The 17,585-nt window shown below is 40.1% G+C and overlaps 1 protein-coding gene across 1 annotated transcript in view; it reads right to left on the bottom strand.

The window, feature by feature from the left end:
- Positions 1 to 6,685: 6,685 nt before the first annotated feature.
- The window catches only part of trabd2a (TraB domain containing 2A), a 204,580-nt gene continuing 193,680 nt past the window's right edge, over positions 6,686 to 17,585 (bottom strand). Inside the window, exons 6-7 of the mRNA XM_039759691.1 lie at positions 14,396 to 14,650; positions 6,686 to 7,420 (exon numbers count right to left, since the gene is read on the bottom strand). Coding sequence (XP_039615625.1) covers positions 7,228 to 7,420; positions 14,396 to 14,650 — 448 coding nt within the window. The 3' untranslated portion in view covers positions 6,686 to 7,227. The remainder of the gene's footprint in view (positions 7,421 to 14,395; positions 14,651 to 17,585) is intronic.

Below are 17,585 nucleotides of genomic sequence, written 5' to 3'. Positions count from 1 at the left end.
GCGGGAGGGAAAGTAAAAGGGATCCCGTTTTGCCGATGTTAGCAGCTAAGCGAGTTTTCTTTCTTTCCGAGGTTTCGTTTTACCGACGTGCTGGCCTCGCTTCTGTATGAGCAGATAAGCGAGTGACTCTTCCTTCAAAGGTTTCGTTTTGCTGATGTGCTCGCCTCGCTTGTGTTATTAGCAGCTAAGCGAGTTTTCTGTTTCCTTGGTGGTGGAGCCCTTACCCCGACTCCACCTCTACCAACCTTCCTTCTCTCCATCGTATCGGCTACCTCTCTCCCTTTACCAGTCATACTGCCCACATTGAAAGTTCCTACCCTCAGTTCCACTCTCTTTACTTTCGTCCTCTCCTCCTGCCTCCGGACACGTCTCCGCCCTCTTCTTCTCCTCCTTCTTCTTCTTCGACCAAACAGTAGCCCAATTTCCGCCAGCACCCTGTTGACTAACAGTACTGGTGGCGGTCGTTGTTAACCCGGGGCCTGACCGATCCGGTATGGAAATTTGTATTGTTGTCCGCATATTGATTTGGCAAATTTTTACACCGGATGCCCTTCCTGACATAACCCTTCGCCTTTATCGGGGCTTGGGACCGGCACGAAGAATCACACTGGTTTGTGCATCCCCTGTGGCTGGGTTGGATAGGGGTTATCCCATAATTTTAATTTCATTGTGTGGTTCATAATTTCTGTATTACAGTATATCTCTACGAGCCGTGTAAGCCTGTGCTGTAAAAAGCCTGGGGTCCTAGAAACTATCGAAATCGTCAGAAAAAGAAAATTAAATCTAGAGATGTCCGGTAATTGAAAGGGCGTCTCTCTCCGTGGAGGATTCGTTTTGCCGATGTGTTCGCATCGCTTGTGCATTAGCGGCGGGAGGAAAAGTAAAAGGCATCCCGTTTTGCCGATGTTAGCAGCTAAGCGACTTTTCTTTCTTTCCGAGGTTTCATTTTGCCGACATGTTCGCCTCGCTTCTGTATGAGCGCTAAGCGAGTTTTCTTTCTTCAAAGGTTTCGTTTTGCTGATGTGCTCGCCTCACTTGTGTTATTAGCAGCCAAGTGAGTTTTCTGTTTCCTTTACGCCGACTCCACCTCTCACTTCCGGGCCGGACAGACACACACACTTCCATGTGTAGATGTTTTTTTATATAAGACTATCCGTGTAAGCCCGTGCTGTAAAAAGCCTGGGATCCTAGAAACTATCGAGATCGTCAGAAAAAGAAAATTAAATGTAGAGATGTCAGGTAATTGAAAGGAACTACTCTGGGCGTCTCTCTCCTAGGAGGATTCGTTTTGCCGATGTGCTCACATCGTTTGTGCATCAGCGGCTAAGCAACTGTCTCTCTTCAGAGGTCTTGTTTTGCCGACGTGCTTGCATCGCTTGTGCATTAGCGGCGGGAGGGAAAGTAACAGGGATCCCGTTTTGCCGATGTTAGCAGCTAAGCGAGTTTTCTTTCTTTCCGAGGTTTTGTTTTACCGACGTGCTCGCCTCGCTTCTGTATGAGCAGCTAAGCGAGTTTTCTTCCTTCAAAGGTTTCGTTTTGCTGATGTGCTCGCCTCGCTTGTGTTATTAGCAGCCAAGCGAGTTTTCTGTTTCCTTTACGCCGACTCCACCTCTCACTTCCGGGCCGGACAGACACACACACTTCCATGTGTAGATGTTTTTTTATATAAGACTATCCGTGTAAGCCCGTGCTGTAAAAAGCCTGGGGTCCTAGAAACTATCGAGATCGTCAGAAAGAGAAAATGAAATGTAGAGATGTCAGGTAATTGAAAGGGCGTCTCTCTCCGTGGAGGATTCGTTTTGCCGATGTGCTTGCATTGCTTGTGCATCAGCGGCTAAGCGACTGTCTCTCTTCAGAGGTTTCGTTTTGCCTGACGTGCTCGCATCGCTTGTGCATTAGCGGCGGGAGGGAAAGTAAAAGGGATCCCGTTTATCCGATGTGCTCGCCACACTTCTGTAACAGAGGATAAACGAGTGATTCTCTCTTTGGATGTTTCGTTTTGCTGACGTGCTGGCCTTGTTTGTGTATCCTCTACCTCTCAACTTCCAGGCTGGACAGACACACACACTTCCACGTGTAGACGTTGATATATAAGATATATATATATAAAATCCAACGTCTGTCTGTCTGTCAGTTTTTTACGAGAGAACTACTAAATGGATTTTTTCTAGAATTTGCTGGAACATTCCGGTTGATTTTGCAACTTCTCTCATCGCAGTATTACAGTTGGCTTGAGGAACCGATATATTCGTGCAAATCCAAGAAACAGGCTGCAGGCATTTGGAGGCGGGACCTCAGGAGTGGAGAGTCGGGCAACGCCCTCCTCACTCACGCACCAGCCTCCGTCTGACTCTGTATACCTCTCGCCATGTGTTGGAGCGCACCTCACCTCCACTTAGCTAGCGATACCTGTTTGTTGAGCAGACATTATCATGTACAGACTGTTAAGGGGTAACGTTTGACGTTTTTGAGAGAGAGATCAGAGCTACGTGTGTTTTAGAGGGTAGCTGCTGATGGGCAGAGATGTCACAGCCACGTGCTTTTCTCATCACGCGGGGGAACCTCTCCTGTCAGAGCTGAACACGACCAGATACAGTGCCAGTGTTTCACATTAGAGCGTACCTACCATCCGCTTGTCCAGAGATACCTCGGCAACTTTTAACTTTTTTTAATGTTCAGTTCTTTTAGTTATTCCTCTAGACGTGCAGTCAGAAGGTGGCTGTTGTGCAGAATCATCCGTTAGTCTACTGCCGTCTTTGGGCAGATTTGTTGATTCAGGTGTTTTGAGCCCTGAAATCTGAGTTTCCTGTGGTTCTTTGTTATCCGCTCTCTTAACGGCAGTCCTTTTGACGATGTGTGTGACACGCCGTTTACATCAATTTCACATTTTGCAGTTCATATTTTCAAGAATATGGCTGCCAGTTCTTTCAAGCTTACATTGACTCCTGTGGTATTGTGACCCTGAAAAACCTGCAACGACGTATCGTTCACATTTACCATTCGTCCATCGAGGACATCCAATACCAATGTATGAAATGAGGCTACAGAAAGGTTTTTTTCCTTGCATCAGGTGATGTTCATTTTTAAAGTGCAATGTGCTCTCTGCACACGTCACACACTATTTTTTATATCTAATAGAGTTTTTTTAGGAGACTTTGACTACAGATGGTTCATCGTAAGTAGTGTGGTGTAGTGGTCAATGCTGAGGTTGTGAGTTCAAATCCTGCTACTGACACTGTGCCACCATAAACAAGACACTTGATCGGCCTGTTCCCCAATAGGCTACACGCAGACGGCTCACCGACAAAAGCGTGATAGACGTATGCGCTCCGACAAAACCGCGGCGGACAAATGATCGCCGACAAACCCGCTAACTGGTTTTCAACAAATGCGCGCCAACAAAATCGCTACGACAAAATCGCGAGAGAGGCCAAGAGAGTGGGACGCCCTTGCTGCAATTCTTGCTACATATGCAGGGCGTGATCTTAAGGACAATCTGAGTGCCGTGCTGATGGCATGCCGCGTCTCATAATATTGACTTCTAAAATAAACATTATTATATATGCTTTAAACTAGTAATTCATATTTAATGAAACTTTAGCGATTTTGATGGCGCATTTTAAACGCCGCTATTTTGTCGGTGCGCATATGTCTATCGCGCAAATGTCGGGTCACAGATGCAGACAGGAGTGCTGACGTACTTCTGCTGAAATCCATCCATCCATCCATTATCCAACCCGCTATATCCTAACTAAAGGTCATGGGGATCTGCTGGAGCCAACACAGGGCACAAGGCAGGAAACAAACACCGGACGGGGCACCAGCCCATCACAGGGCACACACCAAACACACACTAGGGACAATTTAGGATCGTCAATACACCTAACCTGCATGTCTTTGGACTGTGGGAGGAAACCGGAGCACCCGGAGGAATCCCACGCAGACACCATGCGCTCCGGATATAGCGGGTTGGATAATGGATGGATGGATGGATGGATATTCCGTTTATCGAGATCTGATGAGTGATTTAAGTGTTCCTTTATATTTTTTACCCAAAGCATTATTTATTATTTAACAATTGTTATGCCTCTATCTGCAGCTTTTACTATTTAATACAGGGGTGGGCAAAGTCAGTCCTGGTGGGCCGCAGGTTTTTGTTCCAACCCAATTTTTTAATAAAAAGCTATTATTGCTCAAGTAACACTTCTGCTTCACTTTAGTCATCTCGCTCGTTAAGATTTTGAACCCTTATTGCTTATTTAAGTCTTAAACAGCTTTAGTTTTGGTTTTTAATTACTCCTAATTAGCAATAACATGCCAATGACAAAGGAGACTGACATTTCTCCATTTAGCTTGTTACCATTTACACCTCTGTGTGTATTTATCATGCACTATTGGGTTTATTTAAATACTTGGAAGGAAACTGAAGAGAAAAAAGTGAAGGCCTGAGAATAACTTGTCAGTTTAAGACTTCATATCATTTGGATAATATCTTTAGAAAGAGGAAAACAATCTAGTACATGAGAATGACTTGACTGAAACCACCTACAACTGAACACCAGCAAAACCAAGGAGCTGGTAGTGGATTTTAGGAGGCCCAGGCCCCTCATGGACCCCGTGATCATCAGAGGTGACTGTGCAGAGGGTACAGACCTATAAATACCTGGGAGGATCAGGATCCCGGTCTTCTATCTATTTATTATATAGTGCCTTTCAGGCAGCAGCACCTTTCATATCTATCTATCTATCTATCTATCTATCTATCTATCTATCTATCTATCTATCTATCTATCTATCTATAATATAGCACCTTTCATATCTATCTATCTATCTATCTATCTATCTATCTATAGCACCTTTCATATCTATCTATCTATCTATCTATCTATCTATCTATCTATCTATCTATCTATCTATCTATCTATAATATAGCACCTTTCATAATCTATCTATCTATCTATCTATCTATCTATCTATAATATAGCACCTTTCATATCTATCTATCTATCTATCTATCTATCTATCTATCTATCTATCTATCTATCATATAGTGCCTTTCATATCTATCTATCTATCTATAATATAGCGCCTTTCATATCTATCTATCTATCTATCTATCTATAATATAGCACCTTTCATAGCCATCTATCTATCTATAATATAGTGCCTTTCATATCTATCTATCTATCTATCTATCTATCTATCTATCTATCTATCTATCTATCTATCTATTATATAGTGCCTTTCATATCTATCTATCTATCTATCTATCTATTATATAGTGCCTTTCATATCTATCTATCTATCTATCTATGGCAGAGTTAAATCACTAACAAGCTATGAAATTAAATAATTGACAAAGATTGTTTTTTAATCAAGTAACTGGGTTTGAACAAAAACCTGCAGCCACTGCGACCCTCCAAGACTGACTTTGCCCACCGTTGGTTTAATTTCTACTTTCTGATGTAATTGAACAGTACAGGCTGCTCACTGAGCTTCATTTCCTATATACCCTTAAGTGCGTACATGGGACAACAAAATAAAATCTTGAATCTTAAATGACTTGTAGTCAGCATGTCTCTGGTGTTCTGAGCTTCCTATTAGGTTGCATTTGTCTGATGAATTCGTTTTTATTAATTTTGCAGATTCAGGATCAATATCGTTACACAGTTATATTGGATTTGAATCACTTGCAAAATTAATTCACACAGTCAAACAAAGAATAGGATGTGAGCCAAAAAATCGGAACACAGTCACTTTTCCCTACAGTCGGAATGTATGTTTAATAGCCTGGAGCAGCTTACGGACTCAAACTCATCCATTGTGGACCTTTCAACTTATTTTTCAATCCCAAATTTTCTCTTGCATTTTTTTTTTGAGATTGGACCCTATCCCCCACCCCCATTAGATGGCACATTTAGCCAGGAGCATTGGGTGCAAGGCAGAAAATGGCACCAGTTCACTGTAGAGCCCGCCCATTCCCACTCTTACACCAGACTAATTTAAAGTTACTGCAATTTGCTGATTAACGCAATAGATACGAGGGGCGTTCAATTATCTAACTAAGTAGGAAAAAAAAAAAACGTTATTTTTCAGGAAAGTGCCCTGATTGCTCCATACGCTTCATCCACTTTTCCTGCAATGACTTGACGTCTTCATCACTTGAAAACCGCTGTGCATTGAGAGATTTCTTCAGAACTGAATAATCGGAGGGAGCCAGGGCAGGAGTGAAGGGTGGATGGTTCAGCTGCTGGAAGCCACATTCCCGGATGGCAGCCTGCGATTGATGTGACACGTGAACCGGCGCATTGTCACAAAGAAGCTTAGCTGATGAGTCGCACGAGGACTCTCCTGATCTCCTGGAATGTTAGACTCGCACTGAGCACGAGTAACCTTGAGACACATCACAACATCCCCAGACTTATTTCAACGTGCTTGTTACTTTCTTTCATACACAGGTAGATATATTTTTGAAGACCCCGTCGTATATCACTGAGAGGAAAACCAGAGCCACCTACGGAAAAATGCACATGACGAACAGGCCAAGTCCACACGGATCGGGATTAGGCGCAGGTTTCAAACCCAGGATTTTAGATGTATGCGCCACCCTGAGGATGAGGCACCCATAAGAAAAAAAAACAGGAAAAGGTTCTCACATGTGCAAAGTCCATCACTGCAGGTTACCTAGGACTAAATACTTTTAATAAATTAGCTGAACAAATTCTACTTTGGAACACAAAAGGTAATACAAGTATTCTTCAGTGAAACAGTTCATCTGAGATGGTCTGAATATCAAACAGATATTACATTTTATAAATTAAGTATTTATCCATCTATGGTAGGAAAATAGTCTACTTTAGTGATGTTTAGTGCCTGTAAAACCCAGAAAAATATAATGCTTTTTATCTTTACACAAAAAAAATCAAACTTCTTTAATTTTCTTTTATATTTCTAAATTACACCTATGTTACAGTACATATACAAACCTCCCATAGCATCATGGGATAGACAATTGGATTCTTCAGCAAGAGAAGAATAAAGTCATGGCTAAAGGAATATTTTCCTTAATTTACTGAGAGAAAAAGCACAGTCTGTGAACAATTAGGGTTTGGCTTCATTGTGATCCAAAAAAAACGTCTTCTGTGCTAAAATTTGAGCATCCACATCTGAAAAGCAGCAGCGTAGCAATGGAGAGAGAGTGTGAGGTCCGAAAGAAGTGTCCGCAGATTAATACAGCTGCTGAGTCAACACGTGAGCCAGCATAGTCCAGAGGAATGGAAGGAGAGAGAAGGTAGCCATTGAGGCAGAGTCCACGGATATCTTCACGTGACTGGGTCTTCGAGGGCCGTGGAAGAAGGGCTCCACCGTGATGTACCCGTTAATGACACGGATTAGCGGGGGCGGCGAAGCGATGGTTGTGCTGAAAGAGAAAAGAAAAGACACTTGATTAGCAAAAAAGACACTTGATTAGCAATCCTCATCCTTCATGTCAGTCTCACATTGCCAAGCAGAAACTGACAGCAAGTGTTCATCAGATCGTATTATGGGATATCATCTACTGTTGATTTCTGCTCTGTACTTTTAATATTTCTATTGTAGTATTATATTTAATTTAATATTTTTATTATCAGTATGCTGCTGCTGGAGTATGTGAATTTCCCCTTGGGATAGGTCGATTGGCGATTCTAAATTGTCCCTAGTGTGTGCTTGATGTGTGTGTGTGTGTGCCCTGCGGTGGGTTGGCACCCTGCTCGGGATTGGTTCCTGCCTTGTGCCCTGTTTTGGCTGGGATTGGCTCCAGCAGACCCCTGTGACCCTGTGTTTGCATTCAATGGGTTGGAAAATGGATGGATGGATCTATCTGTCTGTCTATCTTATTATATAGTGCCTTTCATATCTATCTATCTATCTATCTATCTATCTATCTATCTATCTATCTATCTATCTATCTATCTATCTATCTATCTATCTATCTATCTATCTATCTATCTATCTATCTATCTATCTATCTATCTATCTATCTATCTATCTATCTATTATCCTAGGCTGACCCGTCTTTTAAGGCGACCGACTTTTAAGTTGACCACTTCTGAAGGCAATTCAATATGCAGATCAATTTGATATTTTATACAAACTCATTAATTTGGTTATATTGCATTTGAGCGGTATTACTTTAATACTCGTAGTTTCTGTTATTTTTGTGATGGAATTGAAACTTTTTTTCTATATTAAGGTTGACCTTTTGAACCCCCCTGATATTTACTACGCGGTGAGGCATTTGTACTCCATCAACATTAAATATTTCCAGAGACATAATTTTCTCTATTTTTCCAGCGCATCGCGCACAAAAGCAAGGGAACGATGGGAGCACCAGAACTCTGCTCACATCATGTCGCCTGCATACAAGCTGCAAGTAGTAAGTCTGTGATAAGCGGAATACCGCTACGCTTTCCACTCACGGGACGGAAGGACAATCCCGACTGCTTTTATATAGTAAGAAAGAAGAAGAAGATATCGCACAGTCTGGAGTAGAAAATCATCTTTTACCTGGAAAACGAAACTACAAATCCCATCGTGCATTGCAAAATGGACGGGACATGTGTGAAACTCGGCGCCTGCGTAGCACTCACGGGACGGAAGGACAATCCCGACCGCTTTTATACAGAAGGATAGTTCCTTTCCCATCTATCTATCTATCTATCTATCTATCTATCTATCTATCTATCTATCTATCTATCTATCTATCTATCTATCTATCTATCTATCTATTATATAGTGCCTTTCATATCTATCTACACTAGTAGCTATCTACATATCTAGATAAAACTAGTAGCGCTGCTGCCTTGCAGTTAGGACACCCTGGTTCACTTCCTGGGTCCTCCCTGTGTGGAGTTTGCATGTTCTCCTCGTGTCTGCGTGGATTTCCTCCCACAGTCCAAAGACATGCAGATTAGGTGGATTGGCGATTCTAAATTGTCCCAGTGTGTGCTTGGTGTGTGTGTCTTGCGGTGGGCTGGCGGCCTGCCCAGGGCTTGTTTCCTGCTCTGCGCCCTGTGCTGGCTGGGATTGGCTCCAGCAGACCCCCGTGACCTTGTAGTTAGGATATAGCGGATTGGATGGTGGATGGATGGAGATACACTAGACATGCATGCATACAGACATACAAAATGCACTTGCAGGTAAACTAAATATTTTTTTGTGATGTTTTAATGCAAAATGTGAGTTGTGGACACCAACATTTTGTAAATGTTCAGGCAAAACGAACTTATTCAGAAATAAGCTATGAGAATAAACGTTAGAAAGCATGAGGAGCTCTCAGCCACTTTCATTTTGTAAAAGTACCTCTCAGGGGGAAAAAAGGTTGGAGACCCCTGATCTAAACAGACCCACTGATTGAGTCTGTGCTGCAGTTGACTGGCACCATGTCCAGGGTTGCATTCTCACGTTGTGCCCCAGTGCTGCTGGGGTAGGCACCAGCTTCCCCTGAACTGGTCAGGCAGATGAATGAATGGCTAATCTGTGATATGTGATTTTCCTTGTGCTTTTGAAGTCAGAAATCCTTTAGCGATTTTGTAATAATGAAGCCGTGCCAATGAAATGTGCTTGAATGAGAAGCAGTGATAGCTGCCATTTTCCAAAAGTGTACGCCAGGCCTGCTGAGAATTCCCATTAAATCACATTCAACCCTGGGTTTTCAAAGCGGCTCGGGTTATGATTGGGAGCGAGCCATTCAAAACGAGCCGATGGGTTTAGTCAGCGCAGGTCGGTGACAAAGGAATGCGAGGACGAGGACGGCTGCAGATGAAGGTGCCATTGATCTGAATGGAAAATGAAACGCCAGCTTCAAAAGATGCCGAGCCAGAGGTCAGCTTTGATAAAGACGACTAGATGGCTGACTACCCAATCCTGAGATTAGCAGGGCTCTGAGCAAATTAAATCAGGATTTTCAGAGGCCCTGATCTGTATTTTGTTTAATGTAATTTACTTATACATATAGTGGTGCTGTGGTTAGTGCTGCTCCTTCATAATCCCAGAGCCCTGGGCTCCTGGCCTACAAAGTGTTTTTGTGGAGTTTGTCTTCCCTATTTTGCTTCCCACATCCAAAAGATGTGCAGATTTTACTTTGACGCTGTGATGCGTTTTTTTGTCCTGTCTCTGTTTCTTGTCCTGCCACCTTAGTGTTACAAACACCCAAGATGGAATAGATAAGCCTAGAAAATAATCGAATGTAGGGAAAAAATGGAAGATGGAATAGGTCAATGGATAACTCCTGGTATTTTTCCAAGTTAAAGTAACTTTGTCACAATCATGGCATATGTTGTAAGAGCCATGTTCTAGTTATTTAAGTTATATTAAATGTTTGCCTATATACTAGTGCATAGTCTAGAGGAGAGTCTTATAACCCCACAAGCTGGATTGATTTTGTATAATCTAATTATTTCTCCCTGACTGTAGATTAGTCTCGGTGACCTGCCTTGCTGTGAAAAAGGCCACCTACACCTGAACACCAGCAACACCAAGGAGCTGGTGGTGGATTTTAGGAGGCCCAGGCCCCTCATGGACCCCGTGATTATCAGAGGTGACTGTGCAGAGGGTGCAGACCTGTAAATACCTGGGAGTGCAGCTGGATGATAAACGGGACTGGACTGTCAATACTGATGCTCTGTGCAAGAGAGGACAGAGCTGACTGTACTTCATTAGAAGGCTGGCGTCCTTCAACATCTGCAATAAGATGCTGCAGATGTTCTACCAGATGGTTGTGACGAGCGCCCTCTTCTACGCGGTGGTGTGCTGGGGAGGCAGCATAAAGAAGAGGGACGTCTCACACCTGGACAAACTGGTGAGGAAGGCAGGCTCTATTGTAGGCACGGAGCTGGACAGTTTGACATCGGTGGCAGAGCAATGGGCGATGAGCAGACTCCTGTCAATCATGGAGAATCCACTGCATCCACTGAACAGGATCATCTCCAGACAGAGGAGCAGCTTCAGCGACAGACTGCTGTCACCATCCTGCTCCACTGACAGACTGAGGAGACCCCACACTATGCGACTCTTCAATTCCACCCGGGGTAAACGTTAACATTATACAAAGTTATTGTCTGTTATACCTGCATTGTCATCACTCTTTAATTTAATATTGTTCTTTATCAGTATGCTGCTGCTGGAGTATGTGAATTTCCCCTCAGGATTAATAAAGTATCTATCTATCTATCTATCTATTATATAGTGCCTTTCATATCTATCTATCTATCTATTATATAGTGCCTTTCATATCTATCTATCTATCTATCTATCTATGTAGTGCCTTTCATATCTATCTATCTATCTATCTATCTATCATATAACACCTTTCACATCTATCTATCTATTATATAGTGCCTTTCATATCTATCTATCTATCTATCTATCTATCTATCTATCTATCTATCCTCTATCTATCTATCATATAACACCTTTCACATCTATCTATCTATTATATAGTGCCTTCATATCTATCTATCTATCTATCTATCTATCTATCTATTATATAGTGCCTTTCATATCTATCTATCTATCTATCTATCTATCTATCTATCTATCTATCTATCTATCTATATAGTGCCTTTCATATCTATCTATCTATCTATCTATCTATCTATCTATCTATCTATCTATCTATCTATCTATCTATCTATCTATCTATCATATAACACCTTTCATTTCTATCTATCTACTGGGCCTTAACATGCCCAATAGAATGTAACGTAACATGCTGTATTGAACGAGCAGTGCCGGACGTTTAGAGCGAACTGAAGGTGAAGTAAAGCATTTTTAAGTATAGAAACAACTGAAGTTTGATAAGAAAAGTTAAGTTTAGAGAAGCAACATTATTCCAGTTGTTTTACCCTTTATTCTACCTGTGTAACCACCTTTTTTTTTATTCTTGTGTGGACTGTTTGCTTTGAATTTCCACTAAATCTTTAAAAACAAACTTTTGGACAGAGAGATTTCTTTTGGCACACGTTTGACCCGTTCTTGATCCTGCCTTACTTACCAGCAACTACATATGTTAATTTGCCACATGGGACCCCAATAGCCTTCACCTCCATTATATAACGCTTGAGCAGGCTACATATTCGTTAAAATTTAGAAGGCAGTTTTATTTGGGAAATTTTCAATACTTTATTTTAGGTACCTATTACTCTTTAACTATTACTAGGGTCCTCCATCCCCTGCTCTCTTCGCTTGCCAACCCCTGGGTTTGGTTTCCCGGATATACAATTTTAAGAGATTGTTATTTTCATGGGAATTGTTACATATGCATTATTTTCACTTTTACTTTAAGACTTTTGGAGAAACAATACTTGGAATTAACTTTTCGTCAATATCGCATTGAATTTTGATTCCATGTTTGGACTTACAACGTGAAAACGCAACGTATAACTGCCTGTGAGCGAATATCGTTTCTTTCTCTCTAATAAATAGAACAACTTTCTCAAATGTTTGTCCATGCTCTTTCATCACCGCTTTGTCATCTTGAATGTATAAAAATACTGTCTTGATAAAATTTATAAGAGTTGAGAGGGCAGGAAGTTTGTCCGCCAAAAGCGTTCACACGACTGAGAGGTTAGATCTGACTGTGGTCTTGTTTGAAAATACAGTACTTGTAAGTAGGGCGTGACTTGAAGGAATCTCATGTTAAAAGTCTCCGTCTCACGGGACTTCACACCGCGCCAACGTTTTTGGAATGTTTTAATTCTCGCTGGCAACACAAATTAAACGATCTACAAGTCTCTGACTTAGTTTAAATCTGAACAATATGTTCGATCTCTTTTTGCTGTTCCATTATTTCACCAAGTAATAATTTCCATTTGTTTGTGCTAATTCGATCTTAACTATCGTTTTTTCTTTGAGACTTTCAAATTTTAGTAAATTCTTTATCTCTAACCTGCTCTGCATGTGTATTGCTCCAACGCTTTTGAATTCTTTACGACGTTCTACTTTATCATCTGCTCTTTGTCCTTTATTTCCGCCCCGGGCGTGGTTAAATCTCTTTCTCACGTGTCGTATCACGCTGCTTGCATTGTGAAGGGGGGGCTGAACGGACGCTAAGGAGATGCGTTCGGATCATCTGCTGGCTTTCTGCTGCTGCTTGTGAGCTGCGTTTTCTTTTTTTTACACTGTGCGTCGATCATTTAACAGCCTGTACAGCAGCTGTGCTTATGCCAGTTCACGTCTCTGCCACTCGTGTTGTGAGGGGGAGCTGGTCGCATGCTAAGGAGATGCGTTCAGATCATCTGCTGGCTTGCTGATGCTGGCGAGCTGTGTGTTCTGCTTGTTGTGCTGCCTGTCGATCATTTAACAGCCTGTACAGCAGCTGTGCTTTTGTTTCGCGGGACGCCAAATTGTCTTCCGAGATATGGAGGAATATTTCGGACAAAATGAAATAAATAAATAAATGCGTAAATAAATAAAAGTACTGTGAAATGTGAGCATAAATAAATAAATGTGTCATGAAATGAGAGCCTTAATAAATAAATATGTCATGAAATGAGAGCATAAATAAATAAATGTGTCACGAAATATGTTTTTCGTTGCTTATATATTTATTTCATTTTGTCCGTAACATTCCTGCAAACCGTCATGAAATACGGCTTGAAATAAAACTGTCAATTTCACTCGTCAAAGTTGAGAGGGTGGGCTCTAACACGCCCTCTAGTTACTGATTGGTGAATCGATAGCACAAGAGTTAATTAGAAAAATGCTTACTACTGCCGATGAAATGGATTCTGCCGAAGATATTACATATTTCAGAGAGAGAATTGAAGATTTATCGGAAGAAATTACAATGTTGGCGGCCCTTTTAGACTCCGATATGGATGAAACTGTTTTTGAAACTATCGAAGAACAGGTGGAACAGACTCTACTACACTCCAGTTCAGGTGATGCAGTACCCTGCTCTGGACGTCCATCCTTTGACATTCCAGCTGAGTCAATAGAACACCTTGAAGAAACATTGTAATTTCTTCCGATAAATCTTCAATTCTCTCTCTGAAATACGTAATATCTTCGGCAGAATCCATTTCATCGGCAGTAGTAAGCATTTTTCTAAATGCCTAAATGCCTCGAAAGCTGGCATATTGTAATCTTTTTAGTTAGCCAATAAAAGGTGTCATTTTGCTGAACTTCTTGCTAGATTTAATTTTGACGAAAATACTGCTCCATATTCTAAGTAGTACGGGATACCAGTCGATGACAGAGCTCACACACACCAGGCATGCTGTCTTCAACCAGCAATGGCAATCCAACAGATGTGGCCCATACAGACCTCTGACTCGTCTACTGTACGTCACTTTACAGTTACATCAGCAAATGCACATATCTACTCGCCCATATCTAAAATCAGCACAGGTACCTTTCTTCAATCCGGACCCACAGGTCATTGAAATGGCGGAGCCGCTGCTTTTTAGGCTGCTTCCTGCGTTTTTTCTTGTACTTGCGCTCAACCTTATCCAGAAGATCGAGGTTGTCAGGATGAAGCATGTGAGGTAGCAGTTCATCTCCCTGCTGGAGGTTGTGATCCACATTTGGTGGTGAGAGCAGGTCAACTCCGTGAGTGGAAGAGTAGGGGATGTAAAGTGATGACAGATGGCTCTTCTGGCCTCTTCCGCTGGAAAAGAAAGCAGAATAAGACCCGTCATTAGAAACGTTATTGGAGGAAGCCTTGGAATTACAGCCACACATTGGGGGAATCGTGAAATCGTGAATTGAGGTGCACGATTTAACATCAGATAGCTGGGAAAGGCGCTATACAGTCACATCTACATAAAGCAGATAGGTATGGCAGACGCTATAAAACAGATGTGAAAAGGAATATATTATAAAGAGATATTGTGAATGTGAACGCAGCAATATCACAGATAAACAGAGACCTGTGAAGTGCACTACATTCCACAGATAGATGGTTTAATTTTTAAAGAAACATTTATTGTCAATTATATAACCAACAAGCTGCACCTTCTAACATGGAAATGATTATAGATTTGTTTCAAAAACAGTGTTGGCATTTGAAATATAAATGTTTATAAAAAAACATAAAATGTCATTAATTGCCCATATTTATTTAACATTTTCAAGCTGGCTTGCCATTTTTAATGAACAAATTGCACTTTCAGTCTGCTATAAATTACAACTTTAAGCATTCATAAAGCATTAGTGGTTAATATGTTACTACATCTTGTTTTCAAAATTGGCAGCTTAGCTTGGCCCAGAAAAAAATGTATCATGTTGTGATTTTTTTTTTTTTTCTAAAGATTTCTATCCTAGAAATAAAAAATGATTTCTGAAAATACAATTCCAAGTTTCCAAAACAGCTCCAAATGAAAATTGAATATTGGTGTAGTCCAGGAATCTCCAGCTCCGGTCCTGGAGGGCCGCAGTGGCTGCAGGTTTTCATTCTAACCATTTTCTTAATTAGTGACCTATGTTTGCTGCTAATTAACTTCTTCTGAATTAATTTTAATTGACTTGTTTTTTTAAAGATTTGTTCCTCTGAATTTCTTCATTTCTTTCCTTAAAACGGCACCCAACCAGAAATGAAATGTGAAGTGAGGGAGCCAACAGAAGACCAACTAAGTCAGGGCTTCATACTTGATATGGTGCAGAGTCTTGTCATTAATTAAACTCGTTCTTTAATTTCATGACTTGTTGCTGCTCTCAATGTGCAATAGCAGACATTTCCGAAATTGTTGATTTTCTCTTTTCTAAGAGCACCGTTGAAATGTTTTTGGGGACCTGAGCAGATCAGCATCCCTGAGACCTTCATCTTTCTTTATTTTGAGATATTGTATGATGGACACCAGTTGTTTTAGTTCAGCTTGTATCTCATTATTGTTTGGCAGCTAATTAAGGAAAAAGAAACAAATAAGGAGGTCTGAATCTTCAAGAGTAAATCAATTAAAATGAATTCAAAAGAAGTTAATTAGCAGCAAAAACAGGCCACCAATTAAGGAAAGGGTTAGAATGAAAACCTGCAACCACTCTGGCCCTCCAGGACTGGAATTGGGGACCCCTGATGTAGTCTACTGGATATAGAAAACAGATTAATAGGAGTGACAGACACCATATTCTAAATAAATGGTAGTCATTAAAGAAACTGTATTGGAAAAAGAGATGGAGATGCGGAAGGTACAATATTAGATAGGATACAAAATAACAGATTGATAGGAAGGACACTATATAATAAACACACAGATAAATACAACGGGAGTGGTCTCTCCTCGACTTTCTCATATACTCAGATATGGAGATGGATATTTGAGGAGTAAACTGCAAGACAATGATTATATTTTTATATTATGTACATTAAAGAACCATAAACATCAAATCAAATTAATAATATATTGAACAATTATTGTGAAAGTAAAGTTGAATAAATCGGACTCTGCAGCTGCATGAAAAAAGGTAAAGTACCACTTCTGGTTAGCGGAAATAAAGCAAAAGGTGATAGAAATGTACGTTTTGTACCTAATACTTATATGTAAAATTGACCTAAGTGAAAGCGTACTCAAGTTATCATGTTTACAAACACACAGACATCATTCCAAAAATGGTAGTTTTGGACTGAGGGAGGTCTAAAACATCAAAAGTCATCAAATTCTTGACAATCAAATTTTTGGACGACTAAAATACTATCCCTATACTTCATAAATGATAGATAGAAAAGGTACAATCTGATAGACAGATAAAACTAGCACTATATAACAGATACAGAGACAGGCAGACAGACAGAAAGACAGACAGGACACTGTATAATAAATAGAAAGACAATATGTAATAAATAGACAAAAATTGAAAGACACATAGGCAAATAAAAAATGCACTATATACATATATATATGTGTGTGTGTGTGTATATTGTATGTAAATATATATGTGTGTGTGTGTATATATATGTGTGTGTTTATGTAAATATATGTGTGTGTGTGTATGTAAATATATGTGTGTATGTATGTAAATATATGTGTGTGTTTATGTAAATATATGTGTGTGTATATAAATATATGTGTGTGTGTGTGTGTATGTATGTAAATATATGTGTGTATGTATGTAAATATATGTGTGTGTATGTATGTAAATATATGTGTGTGTGTGTGTATATAAATATATGTGTGTGTGTATGTGTGTATGTACAGTATATATATGTATATGTGTGTGTGTATATAAATATATGTGTGTGTGTATGTATGTAAATATATGTGTGTGTGTGTGTATATAAATATATGTGTGTGTGTATGTGTGTATGTACAGTATATATATGTATATGTGTGTATGTATGTAAATATATGTGTGTGTTTATGTAAATATATGTGTGTGTGTGTATGTAAATATATGTGTGTGTTTATGTAAATATATGTGTGTGTTTATGTAAATATATGTGTGTGTGTGTGTATATATATGTATATGTGTGTGTCTGTATGTAAATATATGTGTGTGTTTATGTAAATATATGTGTGTGTTATGTAAATATATATGTGTGTGTGTGTATGTGTATATATGTGTGTATGTGTGTGTATGTATGTAAATATATGTGTGTGTTGTATGTA

Source organism: Polypterus senegalus, chromosome 7 (assembly GCF_016835505.1).
Source record: "Polypterus senegalus isolate Bchr_013 chromosome 7, ASM1683550v1, whole genome shotgun sequence".
Taxonomy (NCBI): domain Eukaryota; kingdom Metazoa; phylum Chordata; class Cladistia; order Polypteriformes; family Polypteridae; genus Polypterus; species Polypterus senegalus.
This window is presented reverse-complemented; position numbering and strand designations above follow the sequence as displayed.